The 22,943-nt window shown below is 47.0% G+C and overlaps 1 protein-coding gene across 5 annotated transcripts in view; it reads left to right on the top strand.

Moving 5' to 3' along the window:
• SUFU (SUFU negative regulator of hedgehog signaling) overlaps positions 1–22,943 on the top strand; it is a 507,756-nt gene that overhangs the window by 335,521 nt on the left and 149,292 nt on the right. For all 5 annotated transcript variants that reach the window (XM_078643658.1, XM_078643659.1, XM_078643660.1 and 2 more), the window contains one exon: positions 6,037–6,171. In XM_078643658.1, the coding sequence (XP_078499784.1) occupies positions 6,037–6,171 (135 nt within the window). The remainder of the gene's footprint in view (positions 1–6,036; positions 6,172–22,943) is intronic.

The following is a 22,943-nucleotide window of genomic DNA, read 5'->3' on the forward strand; positions in this document are numbered from 1 at the left end:
GACAGAAGATTTCTGGACTTCATTCTTCAGGAAAGTAATTTCATTTGATATTTACTCTTAGACATGTATATTCCAGTCTTTTAAATCAGTTTGTTTGATTCTAAATCTGACTGAACTATGTCAGACAAAGCAAAAAAGGCTCTCTTCAAAGATTGAGTCACTTGCTTGCAGAAGAGATTATATGTAGAAGACCCTCACAAAGACTGCATTTATTGTTTGTATCCATCCCATAAAGCGTCAGACTGCAAAATATGTTGCACCTTTTCAAGTAATACTCTCAGAGACCATGAAGGACGTCTTCTCATTTGTCTCCAAAAGATGAAAACCAGGTCTGATCCGGTGTCAGACTCTGAAAGCGAGCTGTCCACTTCTTCAAACAAAAATTTCCCTCAAAAGGGAGAGGGATATGCTAAAACAGCCCTACAGCTTCCATCAGAGTGAATGGCACCTCATCGCGACCGTTCACGATCCAGAAGGGAACCCGGCAGGGATGCCCTCTCTCCCCCTTGCTATTCGCCTTGTATATCAAATCTTTTGCGCAGAGTGTCTGGGATAACCCACCATTCGGGGAATACCATTTGTGGGAGAAACGCACCCGATCAGCCTCTACGCGGACAACGTGATAGCGGCGCTGACGCAACCGAGGGTTTTGCTTCCAGCCTTCCTAGCAGAACTGGACGCTTTCGGAAGAGTGTCAGGCTTCCGAGTCAGTGTGGGGAAATCGCTCATCCTAAACTTAAACCCAGTGGCGTCTCCACTCGCAGGATGACTGCCTGTCCGGCATTCGTATAGTGGACTCTATACCCTACTTGGGACTAGACTTAGAGGCGTCTGTGCATCAAACGGTTCAAATGAACTACTCCAAGTTGGAAAGACGGGCGAAGCAAGATTTGGGCGCCTGGAGCAAACATCAGCTATCTCTGCTTGGAAGAATGGCGGCGTTCAAAATGTCTCTTCTGCCCAAAGCACTTTTCCTGTTCCAGACCCACCTGGCGTTGCCTCCTCCTGGGGCAATTGCTTCGCTGCAGCGATATATATACCAGTTCATATGAGCTGGGGTGAGACCTCGAATGAGCAAGGCATCAGGGTATAGGCGGCCCTAGCAGGGAGGACTGGGGATACCCGACAAATCCAGTTACTACAAGGCAGCCCAGTTGAAGTATCTAGAGGAATGGGCAAGGCTAGAATCTGAAAAACGGTGGCTCTTCTAAGATCGAGCCCTGGCAGGTATCCCCCTTTGAAAGGTTCTCTTTTTAAAGAAAGCTCAGCGCCCACATAGCCTGATGAGATCTCCCATCACCAAATCGGTGATGTCTGTCTGGGATGGGGTAGCGGTCTCCAGGAAGCTTACAACTTTCCCGTCCACCTTAACTCCTCTGTTCAGGACCAGCGAATTTACACCAGGCTGGTCCGACAAAGCATACGCAGCCTGGCGAGACACTTCCTGTCGCTCGGTGGGCCATCTCTTTGACCTCTCGGGAGTCCTTACGTTCCCTCAGATGAAACAGGAGTGCGGGATTCCCGAAACTGAGCGTCTCCGATACCTGCAATTACGACACTGGGTACTCCATCCAGGGATGAGGGAGGACCCCGACTAATCGTTAAGCTCACTGACAGGGGTCTGATGTACGACATGCTCTGACACAGCTCACGCCCACATGACACACCGAGCCAGCGGAGATGGGGGAGAGAATTAGGGGGCAACCTCATTCAGAAAGATTTATTACAGAGCCAAGCACACAGCCCGAAATGTAGCTAGCATAGAAACTGCCATGAAAATTGCCACCTATTGGTACCTAACTCCAGTTCGCCTCCATAGAGGCAACCCACACCGGAGTTATGCTTGCTGCTGATGCTGTGCCAATGAGGGGACGCTCCTACACATATTGTGGGACTGCCCGTTGCTATCCTCTTACTGGAGCTCGATTCTAAACACAGTAGACAAACTATTTGATTCACAGATTCCGAGGCTCCCTGTCTGCGTTGTTCTAGGACTCCCTAATCCTATCACCTATCCACTTAGGAGCATGAGGGGAAGGGGATGGCATTAGGGGCATCGCTACAAAAACGTATTGTCTCACTGGGGATCCTCCACCTCACCTACTCACATGGGATGGCCGCACAGGCTATGGTATATCCTTGGTATGGAGCGGATCTCAGCCACTCTGAACAATTCCACTGCCTCCTTTCAGAAAATTTAGAGCCCCTTTCTGAAATTGCTCTCGTCAGAATTCAACGAGATTACACAGCCCAAATACCTACGAGTGTTGCGCTTAGCAGATCTGTGGCACAATCCCCCAACTTCCTCAGCAGCTTAACCAGCGAGGCTGAAATTACAGGAGTGAGGCCTGACTCGGATGTTATAGAATTTACCGGACGGGGTGTGGGGAGGAAGTTACTGTTTCTGGTTTCTTACAGGGGCACAGCTTCTAAGGAGGTTATCCACTCACTGTGGTGTATGTTTATTGTATCTCATACTTTTCGATCAGGACATGTTTTTCCTGGCTACAAATGTAACTGTGGATTGCTCTTCTTTCTGCAATGCTTCTTTCTTGATACCTCTATATGATTCTTCATTTTTGAAAATTTCAATAAAAACATTTAAACTTAAAAGGGAGAGGGATTCTTCACACTCCGATAAGGAGCCTAACACTAAATGCGCCAAGAAGTCCTCTCATTAATCTTCTACAGAGCGCAAAATACTGTTCTCACAAAGAACAGCCGTCCCAGAATGTTTCAGAGCTGAAAACACCACCTCCAGAGCTCAAACTGACTTTCAAAAGACCTTCTTCTAACCGGTCGTCTACGAGCTCTGCCAGCGAAGAAAAGTTGGTCAGCACCGTCGAAAGCGAAAGACTGCACTTCAGGGACGTCGAATACTTTCTCTACTGCCCTCTTATCGTCTACAACATCTGTCATCAGCGGCTCCGGCTCCAATTTCCTTGACCATTCCTCTGTGATCTTCATCTAAGGTGGTTGACCCATCATTGACAAAGCACTCATCTTCAAAAATGAAGCTGACGTTGAAAGCGTCGACGTAAAAGCTACTGTAGACTGAGAAGCTACCTTAGACGGAGAAGCTACCGTTAACATCGTCATAGAAATCGGGGTCGGCGAAGACGCGACCATCAACGAAGACGCTGATGAAGGCGCAGTCACCGCCATCCACAAAGTCACTGCCGTTGACAAAACTAAACATAAAGGAAATGAAGATTTAGTCTGCGGCTCCACCATCGAAGAAAGCCCTGTAGTCGATGAGGATCCCTTTGCCGCCAAATTCACTGTCAACCAAATCGCCATTGCAGATGAGTTTTTCACAGACCACCACTACTGCTATACATCTAGGAAGAGAGATTACACCAGAACATACATCCTCCAGTAAGATTACGCCTATTTTGCCCACTCATTTCCTGGAGGAGCGAGATTACGAAGAGGCAGGCCTGTTTGGAGACACGTATAGTCATTCAGACTTACAAGTTAAGTGTCAGCCGGATGATGATGACGAGGATGAACAACAATATTATAGTCAGGCCTATTGTGCCCAACCTGAACCAGGCAATCAGCAGTATCAAGAAGAGATGCTGACAATACCATCTGCCTTACTGTCAGATCTCCAATTTATGCTAGAAGATTACCGCCGGCTCTTCCAATCTTCAGTGCCTGTTGCTAAATCTCCACCTTCACCGGTGGGGTCATCAGTACAAGTGACTACTCCTACCATGCTTTCAGTTCCAAAACTCCACTGTCTATTCCTCTCCAAGAGTCGATCTCTTCGGATGAAGAGAGGGAGGAAGGAGAATTTTGCGACACGGCCATGGAATGGGACAACTATCTGCCAGAGGAAAAAACAGGATTTCACAATCTCTTAGAACGTGCAGAGAAAAGATTTGCTCTACCAATGCCTTCTAAACAATCTGACTGTTTCTTGTACGATTTTAAGGAACCATTTAGCAAATCTGTCCGGGTTATACCCATAATTGATTATATCTGGGAAGAAGGTATTAAGATTATGAAAACCCCAGCCTGTATTCTGGCGGTACTTCCATGCCTTGACAAAAAATACATGACCACAGATGATGCCCTAGTGTCTCTCACAAGGCATCCAAAACCATATTCCATGGTCATGCAAGCTGCTCAATCCCGCTCAAAGAATCTAGCGTTACCTCTTAAGGACGACGGATGTCTAGATTCCATTGGCAAACTGTTTTTGGCAATGTCCGCACTGACAGATGGCACAAATTCTCTGGCGTTTTTAGGGCACTATGATCACCAGATGTGGTCACACATTGCTCCCTACATTGATCAACTGCCGGAGGATGCCAAGGGCAAAGCAGGAAAGGTCCTTCATGAAGGAGAGAGCATCCAATAAGATCATAGATTCGACAATGGATGTCGCTATTACAGGATTCAGCAGTTAGCAGGGGCAGCAGTTCTAAGAAGACATGGGTGGCTCAAAGCTTCATCATTCGATCCAGAAGTTCAAAATAAAATCTGAAACCTTCCGTATGACGGAGAAGCTATTTTTGGAAGTCATGTGGAGGAGGCCCTAAAAACGATCAAGGCGGTCACTCACACCTCCAAGTCTTTGGGAACACTGCATTTGCGGGAAACTCCTTTTCGAGGACCCAGAGGAAGAGGGCAGCCTTCCTATAGAGAGGTGTTTCAGCAGTACTGATACCCTTCCTATTCCTCGAATACTCCGTCTTACCTGCCCCAATTCCAGCAGAGACAACCACCTCAGCTATCCTATGCCAGATAAGATAGGGTAAAAACACCTCTGGCTGGCAAAGATGCTAACCACCAACAATATTATACAGGCTCCGGCTCCATCTCTTCCTCCTCTACATTCTCCTCATTTTTTTTTCAGTCACATGCTCCCTATCTTGGAGTCAACATTTCCAACTCCCTCCACTAATGGCGAACCATTACCACAGATTGGTGGGCAAGCATGTGAATCTATGAAAGTTCCAGTACTGGAGCTAGAAATTACTTACCTGTAACTAGTTTTCCAGTATTGGAAGCTTTCATAGATTAACATGCTACCCACCCTCCTTCCTGGGGGAAGCTCACCTTCATCTATCTCAATATATCAAGGCTAGCACTAGTGCTTGAAAATCTGAGGTACTGAGCTTCTCTCTGGAGTGTTCTAGATGGTGATTCATGCAGATAAGTTTCTAAATTTACAGTCCAAGGCCTTTTTTCTTAGTCTATACCTATCATGGTACCACTATATTAAAGGTACCAGGGACTCCCATCATGACTACGGGGAATGATTCAAGCATGTGAATCTATGAAAGCTTACAATACTGGAGAACTACAGTTCTAGGTAAGTAAATAATTTATTTTGCTGAAAGTACATAAAGCTAATACATATCTGCAATTGTAGTATTTCTTTTATGTGTGTCTCTTCTTCAATGTCTGTCCTTTCTAACTCTTAGTGGATCTAAATTTTTGAATAGGTGATGCCCTAAATATTTTAGTCCCCATGACCTGCAGCAATTTTAATATGGCTCTGCACGTTGCCATTCTAAGGCCTTTTTTCACTGCTTTGTGTATTACCACTTTGTTTGCTAGCAGCTCAGCATATCTATACGGTGCAATCTTTCGAATGACTCATACAGTGGATTTTTTGGAGTGAAACATTCCATAAGGGAGCAACATTTGTAATGCAGATATAGCTTTAATACTGCCAAGGTATGCTCAAATGTTTTCAGAATCCCTTTCTGTGGGTTATCGCGCTCACAGGAAATGATGTCCCAACATTACTGCGATGAGCTTGACTGGATCGTTGTTGGGTGAATTCTTTAGTATAACTTGACAGAAATAGTAATTGAATATGCATGTGATCAAAATGAATTGATGAGAAGAGCAGAATATTTATGTATTATCAGATACTTTCATTTCACAACCTCCAAGAGGCAATTTCTTAATAATCATGTATGATTTTTGAATGATAATGAAAACCTTTTTAACTGAAATCATTTCTTAATTCGATTCTTAGTAGTTGATTCATCATTTTATATTGGTTTGTTTTAGAAGTCGTAAAGACAGTTTAGAAAGTGAGAGCTCCACGGCCATTATTCCTCATGAGTTGATACGCACGAGGCAGCTTGAAAGTGTGCATTTGAAATTCAACCAAGAATCTGGAACACTTATTCCTCTCTGCCTAAGGTGAGTGTGAGTACTGGATACCTTTCCGTTCTGATTGCTTACATATCTTCAAAGTATGCATCAATTATTTTGTGCACAAAAGGAGGTTGGTCTCGGACTCGATTACCGCGATTAACTATTTTTTCAAAAATCTTATTTTATATAAGCCTCTCTTTGACTTGGTAAAGAATGGGCAACACCCAAGGCGTTGGAAGTGCCCTCCCCTGAAAATCCAACAACCTACTTGCATAGCGCGTGACTCTTTCTGAAGAATTTTGTGGCTCATGCAACCCACCTTGCTCCCCATGAATTTTTATTCGTTCCATTACGACATTTTGCAACGTGATCGGAGGGAGGACCTGTTGGCGGGGGAGACTGCCAAGCAGGCACATTGATCATTCTATTTCAAAATGGTGCGCTAGTACCCTTTGAACAGCTGCAGATGGACTGTGAATTACCAGCAGGGCTGTTAGCAAAGTTAGGCCGACTGGGGAACACCACTGTCTTGTAATCGGACCAACACCCACCAGTTCACACATACTCCATACCATTCACAGATGCCGCTGACACATACCATACGCGACCCTTTGCTACCAACCCGCGGGTGCTGGGGAAGAGACATAGGCCGGGAACTCTCACAAAAAGAATGAGAGAAAGCACTCCTATATCGCAGAAAGATGTCCCACAATGCTAAGCTCCAGTACACAACATAGCATCCTACATAGAGCTTTTCTCATGCCAGAACACCTACACAGAATGTTCATATCTGCCTTTCTTCCACAGATCCCATATACTGGCATTGCACGCATGTTTTAGGGCTGTCCAGCGACTTTAGCCCTATGGGGGTAGGTAGCAGGCGCTCTGTCGGAAATGAAGGCCAAAATAATGTTTGCACAATGGAAAGTTCACTCTTAGGTCGGTTTAAATGGAAAGCACTGTGAGTAATAAGTCGATTTATTGACCTGTTACTGCTGATGGTTCTTAGATCCATCATAATTCATTGGAAAGCCCATATGTTGCCGGGATTGAAGTACTGGTGTGCAGCGACACTCAAATGGGGCAAAGCTTAGTCTGTGGCACTTGGGTGCAAGGAGGTTCGTGGGCTGCGCAGAGTCCTCATAGCTGTGGATGGGGAAGCCCAGCTCCATGATCTTCAGGAATTCAAGGAGGATTGCCCTGCTTAGTACCTTCTCACACCCTAACTTCCTAATCGCCATGCTTCTCTGACCTATCCCTCTTCCCCTCAATACCCCTGCCTTGCCTTCCCTTCCCTCACCCTCCTGGGCGATCACCATACCAGATGGTAAAATCATGCTGTACTTCTTTCTTCGCCGCTCTTACACATGAAGCCACAGGCACATGCAGACTAGTCACCAAACAATAGCTTTGCCACTACATTAATTTCTTATATAACTTGTATTTGTAAAGCACACGTTCACCCGTAGGCATCATGGCGCTGAATAACAGATGTTTATTGTTATCTAACTCAATGGTACTCCTTTTACTGACCTCAGATGGATGAAAAGCTGAGTGGACCAGGCTGGGATTTGAACTTGTGACCATGAGGTCGAACATAGGCCCCTGCAATGGACGCATTAGTCTGAGTCACTAGACCAGCTTCTGTGGGAATACAACTCTTATGACCTACTGTTCCTAACTGTTCATATGTTTATAATGAGAACTAATGCCTCTTGCCATGGGAACTGTTTTGCAATATGTGTTGAATTCAGAATGGGTTTCTTGTTGCTGTACATGTTATACAGATCTGATTGTATCTGACATGTTTGTGTATAACTGAAGAAACGTAATAAAAATTGGTTAAAATTCCTCAAATTATACCACCTGTTCACACCTGGGATCTCAGTGTCCTGTTCAGTAGAATCATTTGATGAGCCTTGAGCCACAGTACCCTTATGAAAAGCATTATTGTTATTGGCAGGTATCATTCCTTGTGGTAATCACTTCTTTGCAAAGAGTGAGTTACAGGCATTAACAGTTGAATAGCCTTTCATTCAAGTACACAGGTATAAATATGTTCTGTGGACAAACCCTTTTACTACCCAAACTGATTTCCCCTTTTCATGTGAACCAAACCATCGACTTGGAAATCTTCCCTCAACATGAGATGGAGACAGAAAGAGGATTAGCCAGTCATTATTTATCGCTTGTTTAATTAAAATCATAAAATGAAAACATCTGCAAATTAATGAAAAATACATAAAAAATAGGTATCCATAATAACGCCTTGTAGACACTGTCATGATAAAAAGTGGTGTTACGCCCATACTAACTTCCTCTGTTATGTTATGTGTGTTTGTAAGTCGCACCATCACCTCTGAGGGGTTCCTGGCTCTGAGCAGATGTGTGTGTGTGTTCACCTAACCCTGTCTAGGGTAGTTTGGTTTATTGAAAAGCCAGGTCTTCTGGTTCGCGTAGAATTCAAGAAGAGAGGAGGAGGCTCTGGTGTGGCGTGGGAGATCCTCCCAGGCTTTAGGAGTGATGTAAGAGAACACTCATCTTCCTGAGCTGTTTGTGTATGCATGGGATGTGTGCATGTAGGAGTTCTGTGGAGCTGAAGACGATTGTTGGAAGGAGATGCGCTTGTTCAACCAAGTGGGGCCTGAGTTGTGTAGTGTCTTGAATGTGTGTGTGAGGAGTTTGAAGTGAGCGTGTTTGTGTATTGGGAGCCAAGGTATTTCCTGAGGTGTGGTGTGATATGAGTTCTGTGTGGAATGTTGAGGATGAATATGGCTTCCAAGTTATGGATGGTTTGTTGCATTCTAGTGAGTTGCTTGGTGATCCTGGTGAAGAGGGCTTAAGTGATCGGTTTTCTAGTGTTGCTTGAGAACCATTTGAAGATCTTCTTCAGCGTCTTCAGGGTGTGGAAGCAGGATTCAGTAACTGTGACTTGCACGATCATGTCCTGCTTGCACGCGATGATTATACCGAGGTTCCTTCCAGGATTCTAGGTGTGGGTCTGAGTTCGGCAGGCCACCAGTTGGAGTCCCATGGTGAGGTGTTCTCGCTGAAGAAAACTACTTCTGTCTTGCCGATGTTGAACTTGACAGTTGGCCTTCATCCAGTTAGCAACTTCAGTCAAGCAGACCGAGAACCTGTTTCTAGTGTTGGAGTCTTGTCTGAGAGGGAGAAGTAGGAGTTGTGTGTTGTCCGCGTAGGAAAGGTTGATGATGTGTGCACGGATAACGTTGGCCAATTATATATGCCTTGAAAAGGGTGAGGCTGTGCAATGAACCTTAAGGCGCTCCGCAGCTGAAACATGAAAATGCTTATATTCAGCACCCAATGCTGAAATAGTAGTAACCCTGAAACTGGGTAACTTACATTGGACAATTTAATTGTGCTCTTATCTGCTAAGGCAAAGCAAAGCTGTATCAATAAATGTAATTTGTCAGTCATTCATAAGTCCTCACCACTTAATGTATGCCATCTTGCTGCTAAGGATTGGCAGCAGTTCTTTTTAATGAATAAAGGCCTCAGCCATTTTCTTCGTTTGCTTAGTCATAATGGGCATACACATTCAAAATGGAGTAATGATTCACTTCAAGCATTGTGTAAACATTGGAGTGTTGTGCCATGTTTTTTTAATGAAAACCATTCCGGCCTTAATTTCAAAACAGGAATGATTCAGTAATGAATGCGCGCTAAGTGATGCCTACCATGGCTCATGGATAGTTAGCCAGTTTTGTTTCTGAAAGCCTACCAGCAGCTTAGCCTGAAAATGTATTTTTATTAAAAGATCCAGTGTCCCCAATGTGTGATCATGCTTTAAATATGTGTTTTTTAAATACAGTTTCATAGTAGGTCAGAGGTAGAGCAGTCTTCCATCAAACCTGATGTTGTAAAGTGTCAAGTACCTCATGTAAGTACTTGACAAATTTCCACTCTGAGAGAATTCCCCCTGCAATGGACAATGAATAGCAGCAGACTGGAAATTGTAAAGTCCGCTTGAGAGATCACAGCTGTAAATTACATTCTAACTCTTTTTGATCTTGGCTGGGCAAATTAGGGAGACCAAAGATCTGTCTTAAAAACTTTAAATTGGGTACGGTCTAAGTGAAGGTCTAGTTTCCCTTGAAATGCCAGCATGTCAGATTGAAGAGTTGGTAAAATGTTTGCATTAATGACTTTTAGGAGGGGTTTAATAGTTGAAGTTTGCAAGTTGTTCTAGAAAGTTGAGGGCTTTAAATGCAATGGCTTCAATTCTTAATGAGACTATGTGTTCTCTTGGTGTCCAGCAGTCCTCGAACCACACATCCAGATAGTGGTGTTTCCTGTGTTTTCAGCTGAAGTGTTGCCAATGTACCATATTTTTACTTTACACACTTTTTGGGTAAAAAAACAAAACTGCAGATAGAAAGAGCACTTCATACATGAAATGCTAATAGAGTTCTAATGTTTTAATTTGACAGAACTAAATCAATTTGCAACACAACACAACTCTTTATTGCATATGGGAAATCTCACCTAGAAAATACAGACTCCAAGTCAAACCTTGTGCAGTGGATAGTTACGTAAATGCATACAAGATTTTTTTTAATTTTATTTTTATTTTTTATTGTTCTTTGGCATTTTAAATAATATAACGACCATTTGCAGTTACACTCATACAGTAGGACACATTACATCGTATCCTTATCATTCCCCATTTCACATTTTGATTCATTAGACCAGTGTAAATTAATATCTCCAATGCCTTAGTAGTAGTCCTAACCGCACCTCTCGTATTCCTTTGGGCACATTCCATCCTGTGGCCTCCTTTAGTTTGTCTAATATTTCCGTTCAAAATGGAGATATGGTTGAACATGACCATCTCATACGCAGGAATTCCGCTGCTGGAGTTCTACACCGGCGGCATCAATGCGAACGAGTCAGGAAGATCCTACTTAGCGTTTTAGGGGAGAGGTAGTTTTGCAGCGTGAATCTTTCTGGATTCACTATGCTGTGCATTATTCCGCGGTCTTGTGGTTGGGTCAGGATTCGTAGTCTTTACTTTGTTTTTTTTTTGTTTTTTCGTAGCCCAGGTGGGCGTCGGCGTCACACCTCCTTGGATGTATTTCCGGTGACGTCGGCATGCTTCCTGCGGAAGCTCCCACTCTTGGGCGCCATCTTCAGATTCTTTTTTTCCGCTGTCGGGTCTGGATCGTTCCCGTTTGGGCTCCAGACATTTTTGGAGAAAGAAGAAGAAAAAGACAGAAATTGCAAAGAGAAGGCATCTGAAGACTCCAGGAGACTTCATCGACGAAGAGTCAGCAAAGGAGAAGGAGAATTCATCGAGATCTTCGACGAACGTCGACGAACACGCGACCAGGGAGGCCCTGAGCGCTCGATGATGGACAACACGCCGTTCAAGTTCTGCCGTAACTGCCATCACAAGTACGCGCAGAAGGACCAGCACCCGGTATGCAACCTTTGCCTACCTGTAAATCACGAAAGCGAGGATTGCAATGCCTGCTCCGCCTTCACCCCGAAGACCCTTCGCGTGAGAGAGAGACAGAGGGTAGCGCACGCCACCCTGCAGGGGAAGGCCCCGACTCCGTCCCTCTACGATCTGGGGATGTCTTCCGAGGAAGAGGACAACGCTGCCGCCGAAGACGACAGCTACACGGTCGTAGAGACCGATTACACGAAGACTTCTGATAAGGTAGGAGACTCTCCGGCCCCCAAGAACCCGAGAGACTCTGAGTCTCGAAAAAACGAGGGCAAGACCCCGAAAGCGCCGACGCCAAAACACCTGGCGTCCGCGAGTACCCACAGGCCCAGCGGATCCTCTGAGAAGGAGACCCCGGCGCCGAGAGCTGCTGAGCAGCAGAAGTCGTCGAAAATCGTCCCTGAAAAGGATCGATCGACGCCGAGGGAGAAGGACCCTAAACTACCGACGCCGACCAGAGACCCAAAATCCGGATCGACGTCGAAAACTTCGGCACCGAAAAGCACGGCGCCGAGCCAACTGCCGAAAAGAGCGGCCGAACCATCCGACGCGGAACACGCGGCCGAGATGGAGAAAAAGAGAAGGCGCCTCGAGGCCGAAATGGAAAACATCTTGCAGCGGAAGAAAGATTTCGACGCAAAGATGAAAACCTTCACGATCCCACACAAGACCAAACCACCAGTGGTGGAGGTGGTCGAGGAAGAAGACGAGGTCGCCGAGGAACAAGACCCGGACGTCGAGGTGGTCGACGACCAGGAAGAGGACGAGAATCCCTGCGATAGTTACAACTATGGGGATGAAGAGGACAGCAGGACGGACGCAGAGTCGGCCCCCTCTGACTTACAGGAGGTGGATTACCTAGATGTCGACACCGACAGCCCGGAGGAGGCGGTCGACACATATCCCTCGAGGCCCTCGCCGCCGGTCGACATCGGGGCCTACATCTCGGTGATAAAGTCTGCCGCAGCGGCATTCAAACTCAAGCTAGATGAAGAGAAGCAGAAAGCAGACTTCCTTCTAGAGACATTGCTCCCCACACAAACAAGGAGCCAATACCTGCCAATGCTAGACAGCGTCTTGGTTCAAGGGAAGGAAGCATTCAGGGAGCCCGCAACATGCAAGGCGGTAACTCCCAGAACAGCGAAGAAATACAAGCATTCCTCAAAAGACCCACCCTACATTCAGGGGACGGTCTCTGCAGACTCCATTATCACGGCCACAGCAAGGAAGAGGGCTAACGTACCCACTACTTCTGGACCACCACCGGATAAGGAGAGCAAGAGGATGGATCTGGTGGGCAGAAGGATCGAACGGAACGCCGCGACCCACTGGCGCATGGCTAATTCCAACGCACTGATAAACAGGCACATGTACCAGATCATGGAGGAGCTGGGGCAGTTGGTGAAGGACCTGCCTCAGGATGCCAGACAGAAGGCCGAAAAGCTGGTTGAAGAAGGGAAGAACGCGGCAAATTCTTGCCTTAAGACGGCCCTGGATGGAGCAGACACCTCCAGCAGGCTCATGATGATGGGTGTCACTGAAAGAAGACACGCCTGGCTCAGGATTTCAGGTTTCAAACCAGAGGTGCAGCACAGCATCCTGAACACACCGTTCAACGGCGACACGCTTTTCGGAACAACTGTGGATGAGAAGCTCAGTCAACTGAAAAAGGACAATGAAACAGCAAGGTCCATGGGAGCATTGCAGTTCAGAGGCAACAAAAGGGGCACCCCGTCACGGAGGCCTGGCGGGAGAGGTGGAAACCAGCCAGGTACATCACACCAGGCTTTCCAACAGACGCACCAGGCAGACTCGCAGGCTCAGCAGGGTCAGCAGAAGCAGTCCTGGCAATACCAACAAAGAGGCCAGTCCTTTAGAGGGAGAGGAAATGGACGTGGACAGAATAGAAGAGGGGGACAGCAGCCCGCCTCTAAGTGACTTAAAAAAAAAAACCCGTGTGCCCACCCACAGAAAAGATCCCAGGGGGCAGCACGTACAGAGGGGTCAAGACAAGCTACACATCTACGACCACATAACACCAGTGGGAGGAAGATTAAGATTTTACCTCCAAGAATGGAGAGAAATCACATCAGACAAATGGATCCTCAACATCATCCAATTCAGATACTGCATAGAGTTGGAGGGGAGGCCAACAAGCAGGAAACCAAAAAGAAAACCACTAGCAAGCAAGCAGCTAGAGTGTCTTCAGGAAGAAGTAAAGGAACTCCTGCGGAAGCAGGCCATAGAACGGGTACCCTTCAAAGAAAGAAACAAAGGAATATACTCAACGTACTTCCTTGTACCAAAAGTAGACGAGACAATGAGACCCATTCTGGACCTAAGGTTCCTGAACAAATTCATAAGAACGCAAAAATTCAAAATGACCTTCCTGCAAGAGGTGCTCCCGCAACTGCAGATCGGGGACTTAATGGTCACAATAGACCTCAAGGACGCCTACCCGCACATCCCAATGAACAGAAAGCACAAGCATATGCTCAGGTTCACCATCGGAGAAAGCCACTACCAGTTCACGACACTAGCCTTCGGGCTGAAATCGGCACCAAGGGTCTTCACAAAGTGCCTCGCAGCAGTCGCAGCTCACCTACGGAGGCAGGGAATACATGTATACCCCTACCTGGACGACTGGCTGGTGAAAGCAAACTCATACCAGAAATGCAAGCAGCACGCACACACAGTGACGAGCACGCTCATACGTCTGGGGTTCTCCATCCATTGGAAGAAATCTTCAATGGAGCCGGAACAAGTGAAGATCTTCCTGGGAGCACAGATCAACACCTTACAGAGCAAGGTGTTCCCCAGCGAGAAGAGGGCGAAGGGGCTGGTGAAGGAAACTCGCCTCTACCGGAAGGGACAAGCTCGGACAGTGAGGACTGCGAGCAAGATCATGGGGATGATGGCATCATGCATCCACCTGGTACCGAATGTACGTCTCCACATGAGACCCATTCAAGAATGGCTACAGGAGCAATGGTCACAAGCTACGGGCAGTTGGGAGGATCTAGTGGTTGTAACGCACGCAGTGCAGAAGGAGATGACATTGTGGACCATGGAGAACATAACAAGGGGAAAGCCTCTGACGCCCCCAACGCCAACAGTGACCATCACCACAGACGCATCCCTGAAGGGATGGGGCGCTCACATGGAGAAGCTCAAGGTGAGGGGACTGTGGACGCCAGCAGATACGACAAAGCACATCAATTACCTAGAGTTGAAGGCAATCTTCCTTGCACTGAAAGCTTTCCAAACTCAAGGTGTTGCTACAAACAGACAACACCACCGCGATGTTCTACATCAACAAGCAGGGGGCCACACAGTCAGCCCCGCTTTCAACGCTGGCGCAGGAGATATGGAAATGGGCCATCCCTCTCAAGATAGACCTACTAGCCATACACCTACCAGGGAAGGACAACATACAAGCAGATTGGCTCAGCAGACAGACATCGGCATCCCACGAGTGGGAGCTCAATGCTCAGGAGACGAGGTGGCTGTTCGACAGATGGGGAACACCATCAGTGGACTTGTTTGCCACACGACGGAATGCAAAATGCCAAAACTTCGCATCCAGACAGCCCGAGGAGGGGTCACTTGGGAATGCCCTATGGATAGATTGATCAGGGACATTTGCTTACGCCTTTCCCCCGATACCACTGATGCACAGAGTGCTGAGCAAGTGCAGAGCGAGCAACATGACCCTGATACTGGTCGCGCCACAGTGGGCCAGACAGACATGGTTCTCGCAGATCATGGAGATGACACAGTGTGCACCCCACAGATTCGGCAGGAGGAAAGACCTACTCTCCATGCAGAACGGAGAGGTGCTACACCCAGAGCCAGAGAGCCTGAGCCTAGTAGCTTGGCTCCTGAGGACATAGAGTTCGCACATTTGAGGCTGCCAGAAAGCACCCTGAGGGTCCTTCGGGAGGCACGGAGGCCCAGCACTCGGAAGTGCTACGTTGCCAAATGGGAAAGATTCACAACGTGGTGCAGGAAAGAAAGACTTCACAATAAAATGAAGGACTCCACAGTGCTAAGGTACCTGACACACTTGCTGGAGAAGAACCTTAGCTCATCCTCGTTGAGAGTTCACTTGGCAGCGATAGTCGCCTACACAAGAGGAGAGACGTGCAGGAGTTTCTTCACATCACAAGTGGTGAAGAGATTCCTGGAAGGAGCGAAAAGGATCGCACCACCCAAGCGGGTGCCACCACCTGCATGGAACTTGAACATAGTCCTAACGGAACTCATGAAAGAGCCCTTTGAACCACTTCACAAGGCCTCCCTAAAGATGCTAACTATGAAAACAGCTTTCCTGGTTGCAATAACGTCCTTACGCAGAGTAAGCGAGCTTCAGGCGCTGACGCTACAGGAACCCTACATACAAATACACAATGATAGGGTTGTGATGAGGACTGACCCACACTTCATGCCGAAGGTGGTATCCAAATTCCACATGAACTAGTCTATACAGATACCGAGTTTTTTCCAAAAACCAACAACTAGCACAGAGCGGGCTCTGCACACCCTGGACGCCAGAAGGGCAGTCATGCACTACATTGAGAGGACGAAGTGACACAGAAAATCAAAACAGTTCTTCGTGTCATTCGCCAACAGTTTCATGGGAAAGGCAGTAACCAAAAAGACTATTGCACGGTGGATCGCACAGACAATCCAACTCTGCCACAAACGTGCAGGACAAGAGCTAGCAGAGGGGACACGTGCCCACTCCACTAGGAAAAAGGGTGCTACAATAGCCTTCCTGGCTAACACACCCATAGAGGACATATGCCTGGCGGCAACATGGGCTTCGGTGCACATATTCACGAAGCACTACTGTGTGGATATACAGATGAACAAGGAAGCTCAAGTCGGACAAAAGGTGCTCCAGCACATATTCAATAACCAACGCTCATCTTCCACCCAGCCGCCACAGAGATGAGAAACCGCTACAAAATCTATGCACAGCATAGTGAATCCAGAAAGATTCACGCTGCAAAACTAATAGTTTTCTTACCTGTCGGTGTAGTTTTGCAGCTTGAAGATCTTTCTGGATTCACTAGCGAACCCACCCACCTCCGCCAGAAAGATGAGGCTGGAGAGAGAAGAGGTGGTTAAAAAAGAAAGGACTTTAAGAGTACATAGCGTTAAAATATCACCTAAATAGAACATTGCCATTACTTCGGAAACAAAAGAAACACGGAAAAAAAGAACCTGAAGATGGCGCCCAAGAGTGGGAGCTTCCGCAGGAAGCATGCCGACGTCACCGGAAATACACCCAAGGAGGTGTGACGCCGACGCCCACCTGGGCTACGAAAAAACAAAAAAAAAACAAAGAAAAGACTATGTATCCGGACCCAACCACAAGACCGCGGAATAATGCACAGCATAGTGAATCCAGAAAGATCTTCAAGCTGCAAAACTACACCGACAGGTAAGAAAACTATTCGATTTGGTGTATAAAATTATACTGGATCAGTTTAAACCGTACGTTTGAATTTATCGCTTTAATCCCCCTCATGGAATTTGGTCCAGTCCTTTTTAGTTAAGGGCTCCCCCAGGACGTCTTCCCACCGGGTCTGGACTAGCAAGGGTGCAACTGGTAAATCTTCTCGGAGGGCCCTATATAGATGTGAAATGAAGCTCCCCCCCGTGCCATGTATAGCATGACTTGTTGACCTTTGTTACCGCCGCCTCCTCCGGCATAGATGCCCATAATTCTCTAGTAACCTGATATATTCTTCCATATTGCAAACTGTCCATTTCCTAATTCGAACTTGGACTCCGCGTTTTCTCTATTAATAAAATGTTTATTGTGAAAAAGATCTCCCGTCGCCAGGCATCCACCCTCCTTCCACTTACGAACAGAAATAGAGGCTGCTATATTTACAAAGGGTTTTATCACCGATAATGGCATATATGAGGCATGCCTCACCACCTTTTTTACAGAGCGTTCCCATATTCGCGCCACATGTTTGATTATGTATGGGCAAGTGTGAGGAATACCCGGCCCCCAGCTTCAGAAGAGTCGTTAGTGTGTCTCCCCCATGTGTGCACGCGAGCAATCTTTTCACCCAGTTGTTACTTTCGTCTAAACCAGCGATTGGCGTGTTGGAGTTGGGACGCCATGTAATACAGTTCCAGATGTGGAACCTTTAACCCACCATTCTGCCATGTTCTCTTCAGCTTCACAGGGCTCACCCTCTTCCGGTTCGATCCCCACAATAATTCTATTTAGTTTATTCAGTGTTTTGACAATATTGGTTGGGACCTCCTATAGCAAATGTTGCAGCATATATAAACATCGGAGAAGTATCATCATTTTTGTAGTGGCAATTCTGCCCATGATACAGAGGCAGCTTTTGCCAAAAGCTTATCGACCCTCTTATACCTTCAACCACTTTTCCTATGTTAAGTTTCAAATGCCTCGCTCGAGAATTCGTCAACCTGATTCCCAGGTATTTAGGGTCAGCTTCCACCCACTGAAGCCCCATGTCCGGAAGTAACTCCCTTGGTCTCTGTGCCAATCGGGAGTAACTTGGATTTATTGGGATTTGTTTTCAAGCCTGACACCTTCCCGAATGTATACAATATATCCAGCAATACAGGGACTGCTTGAGCTGGTTGGCAAATGTATACTGATGTATCGTCTGCATATATGGAAACCACATGGTTAGTGTCGCCTAATTTGATCTCCCACACCTCCAATTGGCAGCGCAGAGACTCTGCCAATGGTTCCATGGCCGCTGCAAATAATAAGGGCGATTAGGGGCACCCCTGTCTGGTGCCCCTTTGAAGTTTAAATGCCCTAGAGATTGGTTCCCCCAGACATAGCCTAGCATGTGGGGATGTATACATTCGTTTAAGCCTATTAAGATATCCTGTCCCCATCACATTCCGTGTCGCTCATATATACTCCCAGTTTACCGAGTCGAAAGCTTATTCTATGTCAAGCAATGCCATAGCATGATCCTCCTTCTCAATGCATGGGGAGTGCCATACATGTGCCAACCGCCGTAGATTGTGCACTGTGCTACATTTAGGGATAAAGCCCTATTGATCAGGGTGGAATAAATATGACATATGAGGCAGAAGGCGTTGAGCCAGCACTCCACTCATTATTTTCATGTCAAGATTTAAAAGCAAAATCATTCTGTAAGAATTTGCTGATTGTGGGTTCCTGTCTGGTTTAGGAATCATAATCACCGCGTCTTCCCTCGTAGAATCTGGCAAGGTCTGGATCTGTAGAGCCTCATTATATACTTCTAAAAGGCGGTCAACTAATAGTGGCGCAAATGTCTTATAAAATTCTGCCGGCAAGCCGTCAGTGCCTGGATTCTTGGCTAGCTTTAATCTCTGGATAGCGCCTAGTATTTCTTCTCTGGTAATTGGGTTATCAAGCCCTTCACCTATCTCTCCCTCCAGACATGGCAGGCCGAATTCGGACAGAAACTCTTGCACCACCTCCAGAGGAGGAGACGTTATAATCCGTGCTTTAAATGGGCCGGTATTGAGTACCAGCACTTTTTTATTTTGAGATGGAGAGTATCTGCAATTCTCAAGAATATTGTAATACTTTTAATTGGAGAGTACCAGCACTTCTCAGAAACAAGCAGGTACTCTGTTAGAGTACCTGCACTTCTATTTTTCCATTTCAAGCATTGGTTATAATGGTGTATACCTCTTCCATGTGTGCCATCAAAACATCTAGGATCGACGCTTGCTTGTACAACGTATTCCCATGTACATCATTCATCTGCACTATAGGAGGTGTAGGTTTCTCATTTCTTATCAGTAGAGCCCCCGATTTATCCCCCTCCATATGGAGACGTTGTCTGTACGCCACTCCGTTAAATTTTCCTGGGTGGTGTAGGGACTCCAGCAGGTCTTTACGAGTATTACTCCATTCTAATATGCGTTGTGGGTGTGTATGGAGGAGTGGGTCTAATCTCTGTAATTTCGTTTCCTGGGTTCCCACTTCTCTTTCCAGTTGCTGTCTCACCCCAAATGAGGTTTTATACAGACCCCCCTAACCACCACCTTCACATCCTCCCACTCTGTCGCCCTTCTAGATGTCGTCCCCCAGTTGTCCTTAAAATAATTGGTAAGTTCCTCATCAATCGTCTTTGCAAATGGTGGATCAGATAATGCCTCAACCTGCAATCGCCATGTAGGTATTGCCGGTCTGGGACATCTGAAACCCAGAGTAGGCAGTCCAGGGGAGTGATCCGATATATATCTAGGTAGATATGATATGTCCTGAACTTCGGGGATCAATTTGTCACTCAAGAAACACTGATCCAGCCAGTCAAATGCATTAGTTGCAGGTGTGTGACAGGAGAAAGCTCTTGTACCAGGGTTCCTTATTCTCCATATGCCTTCCAGTCCCATTCTTGCCAGAGTATCTCTTAATGTCCCCGTTAGTCTTGGTTTAGTGTTCTGTCTAGGGGGTTCCCTATCCAATTCCCATCTAATACGCAGTTAACGTCCCCCATCAGTATTGCCCCAGTCCCTAAATAAGGAGTGGCCGCAGCGACCACGGCAGGAAAGAAGTATGGGCAATCCCAGTTTGGAGCGTATATATTGATCAGGCAAATCTCCTGCCCATCCAGCCTGCAATGCAAAATAACATATCACCCCTCTGGATCCACTACATGGTGGAGGTGCTCAAATGGGAGTCCCGAGGCTATCCAGATGAGATCCCCCTCTGGCGAACCCAGAGTAGGAAGTAGCATAGATCTGCCCCATACATCTGTTTCTTATGTATGGTGACACATTTCCCCATACATGTGTTTCCTGAAGACATGCTACAGATATCTTATACCTCTTTAAATAAGAAAACACTTGTCTCTGTTTAATGAACATTGCAAATCCCCGCACATTCCAGGTGAGTAATTTGATCACAGGGGAACCATAATTGCCATTCTAAAAACGATTTCCCCGGTGTCTATCGATCCCACTTCATTTTCACCATATACTGTGACGCTGGCACGACCTTCCAGTTTGGGATCCCTATCCCCCCACCTAAACAAGTGAAGTCCCAAACATTTCTACCCAACCCCCTCTCCCTTCCACCACCTGGGCAGTGATGCGAGTCCCATTCCCCCATGGTAGAGTTCTAGGAACCGCCTCCCCTTCCCCAAACCCTCCCTTCCAATTTCTTCCAATACAGTAACCAACCAAACTATTGATAACCGTAACATTATAATCATTGCTGTTCAGCAATTTGGATTGTAATATTGATACCTCGAGTCTTGATTGCATTGTCAGTGGTCACACCATCGTTGGGGTGCAAGGTAGTGACCTCTAGCTCCCTGTGTGTTCCTCAACCTCTGTAGGGGGATGGGTTCAACCCGCCGGAGACATGGGATAAGTAGAGTAGACATTAGTCTCCCCACCATATTATCAATCCCACACAAAACGTATTGAGTGCTTTAGGAGTTATTCTTATTTTTTCAACATTCTTATCATGTTGTGTTCTTTTAGGAGGTAGTAAGAGACACCGGTAATTCCTGCATGGTAATATCAGATTCCTTAGAGGGGTTGGCCAACTGCAACGTTCTACCCGGGCACACGCGGACTCGACCAGTATTATCCACCTCTATTCGATTTGTCTTTGCAGGGGGGTCTATTCTGTCTCCCTGCTCGCTTCGATAGTTTTGACCGTTCTGACCTCTGCAAGCCTCTGCCCCGCTGTGCACTGTGTCCCACCCCAAAGAATCCAGCCAGATGCCTCCATCACTGAGAAGAAAAACTGTGCTTTTCCATTATGTTCCAATTCGTAATTTAGCTGAAAATAACAGTGCCCCAGGTTGCGGGTGAGGAACCATTGCCCTATGTGCCGTTTCAATATTGACACATTTGATAATCTGTTGGGAGCCAGGACCTTAGTAATCCAATCCTACAGGAACAGTTCTGCAGAGGGCCCCTTAGTGCGCTCCGGGAAGGCCACAAATCTTAAGTTGTTACTCCTTGACCGTCCCTCTTGGTCTTTGACGCGGTCATCGAGTATAGACTTACGCTTTGAAAAGTCCTTGACGATTTCCTTCAGGAGCTTACCTTCTGCCTGTAGGGCCTACATATTTAGTTCATTTGCAGTGACCCTGCTTGTGACTTTACTTAGGTCACACCTTAGTAAGTTAATGTCAACGGCCACCGCATTGATTTTTTTGACCTGGTCATTCCTAGCAGACTGTATCGCTGCCATGATATCTGTCATTGATGGATCCGGGACTACTGAGTGTATGGCCTCCTCTCCTTGCACCTCTGCGTCCGCCGCCTGTTGTGCCGATTCTGGCGGACATGAGTGCACATAATTGGATAGCTTGTTTGACTGTACCCGGTTGCCTTTGTCTTTCACCATATTGATGTGTTGGGTCCTACATGGGCAAGGTCCCCGAAAAGGCAGCGGTCTGGGGATCACTGTCTCCTCTCCTGGATGTGTTACAGTATCCTCGTGCCACAGGAGCGTGATGCAAATCTTCCTCAGGCACTGACGACTGTCGCTGGTGCCTCAACCGCTGGAACCTCCCATCAATGGTCCCTCTGTTCTCTTGGCTCAAGGAACCCGACCATGGAAACCCCAGTCCCAGCCAATATAAGTATTACGTAGCTCGCCTCAAAGATCTCTCACTGTGAGCCCCCACTCCTTCTCACATCCATTGTCTTCAGCGTGTGCCCCAGTACCCCGCATCAGCAGTTCAGGCAGTACTCCTGCATGTTGTCCTCTCATCACTTAACTGTTCAGACCTCCCAGAGTAGTTTCCAGTTGTCCTGGAGACCTTTTAGGTTTGCCTCTCCTCAGATTCACCATTGAGTCTATTCACCCCGTATGGCTGGTCTCGGCCGGGCCATGTATCTAATTTCCTCCCTCCGCCTGTCCCTTCAAGTGTATGGGGACTCTTAGTCCTCTGCTCACTAAGCCCTCCAGCACTCCGCATTTCCCAAAACCAGAGTCAAGGCGACCCTCCTGGTTTCAGACGGGCCCATTGCACAGCCTCTCGTTTGTTACTCGCCGGCCCTAGCAGGGTGGTGCTCACAATTATAGTCCCTTTATCGCTGAGCCATGATCACCCCTTTCGGGGCAATCTCCATGCATTTCGGGGCCCTTCTGTGTTGGCCACGTGTCCCTGGCAGTTCGCCACAGTGCCCCCTCACTCTACAGGGGTAGGCTCGACTGGGTCCCAAGTCCAGTTTCCTCCCTCCACTTGCCTTTTAAAAAGGTTTGGGCACTCACCCTGCCTCCGTCCTCTGCTGTATCTCCCTGCTCTCCCTGACTGTCCTAGAATTGCAGTCAGGACTCCCCCCCCCCCCCCCCCCCCCTCTGCAG

The sequence above is a fragment of the Lissotriton helveticus genome, chromosome 5_1, assembly GCF_964261635.1.
Source record: "Lissotriton helveticus chromosome 5_1, aLisHel1.1, whole genome shotgun sequence".
In the NCBI taxonomy this organism is placed as follows: domain Eukaryota; kingdom Metazoa; phylum Chordata; class Amphibia; order Caudata; family Salamandridae; genus Lissotriton; species Lissotriton helveticus.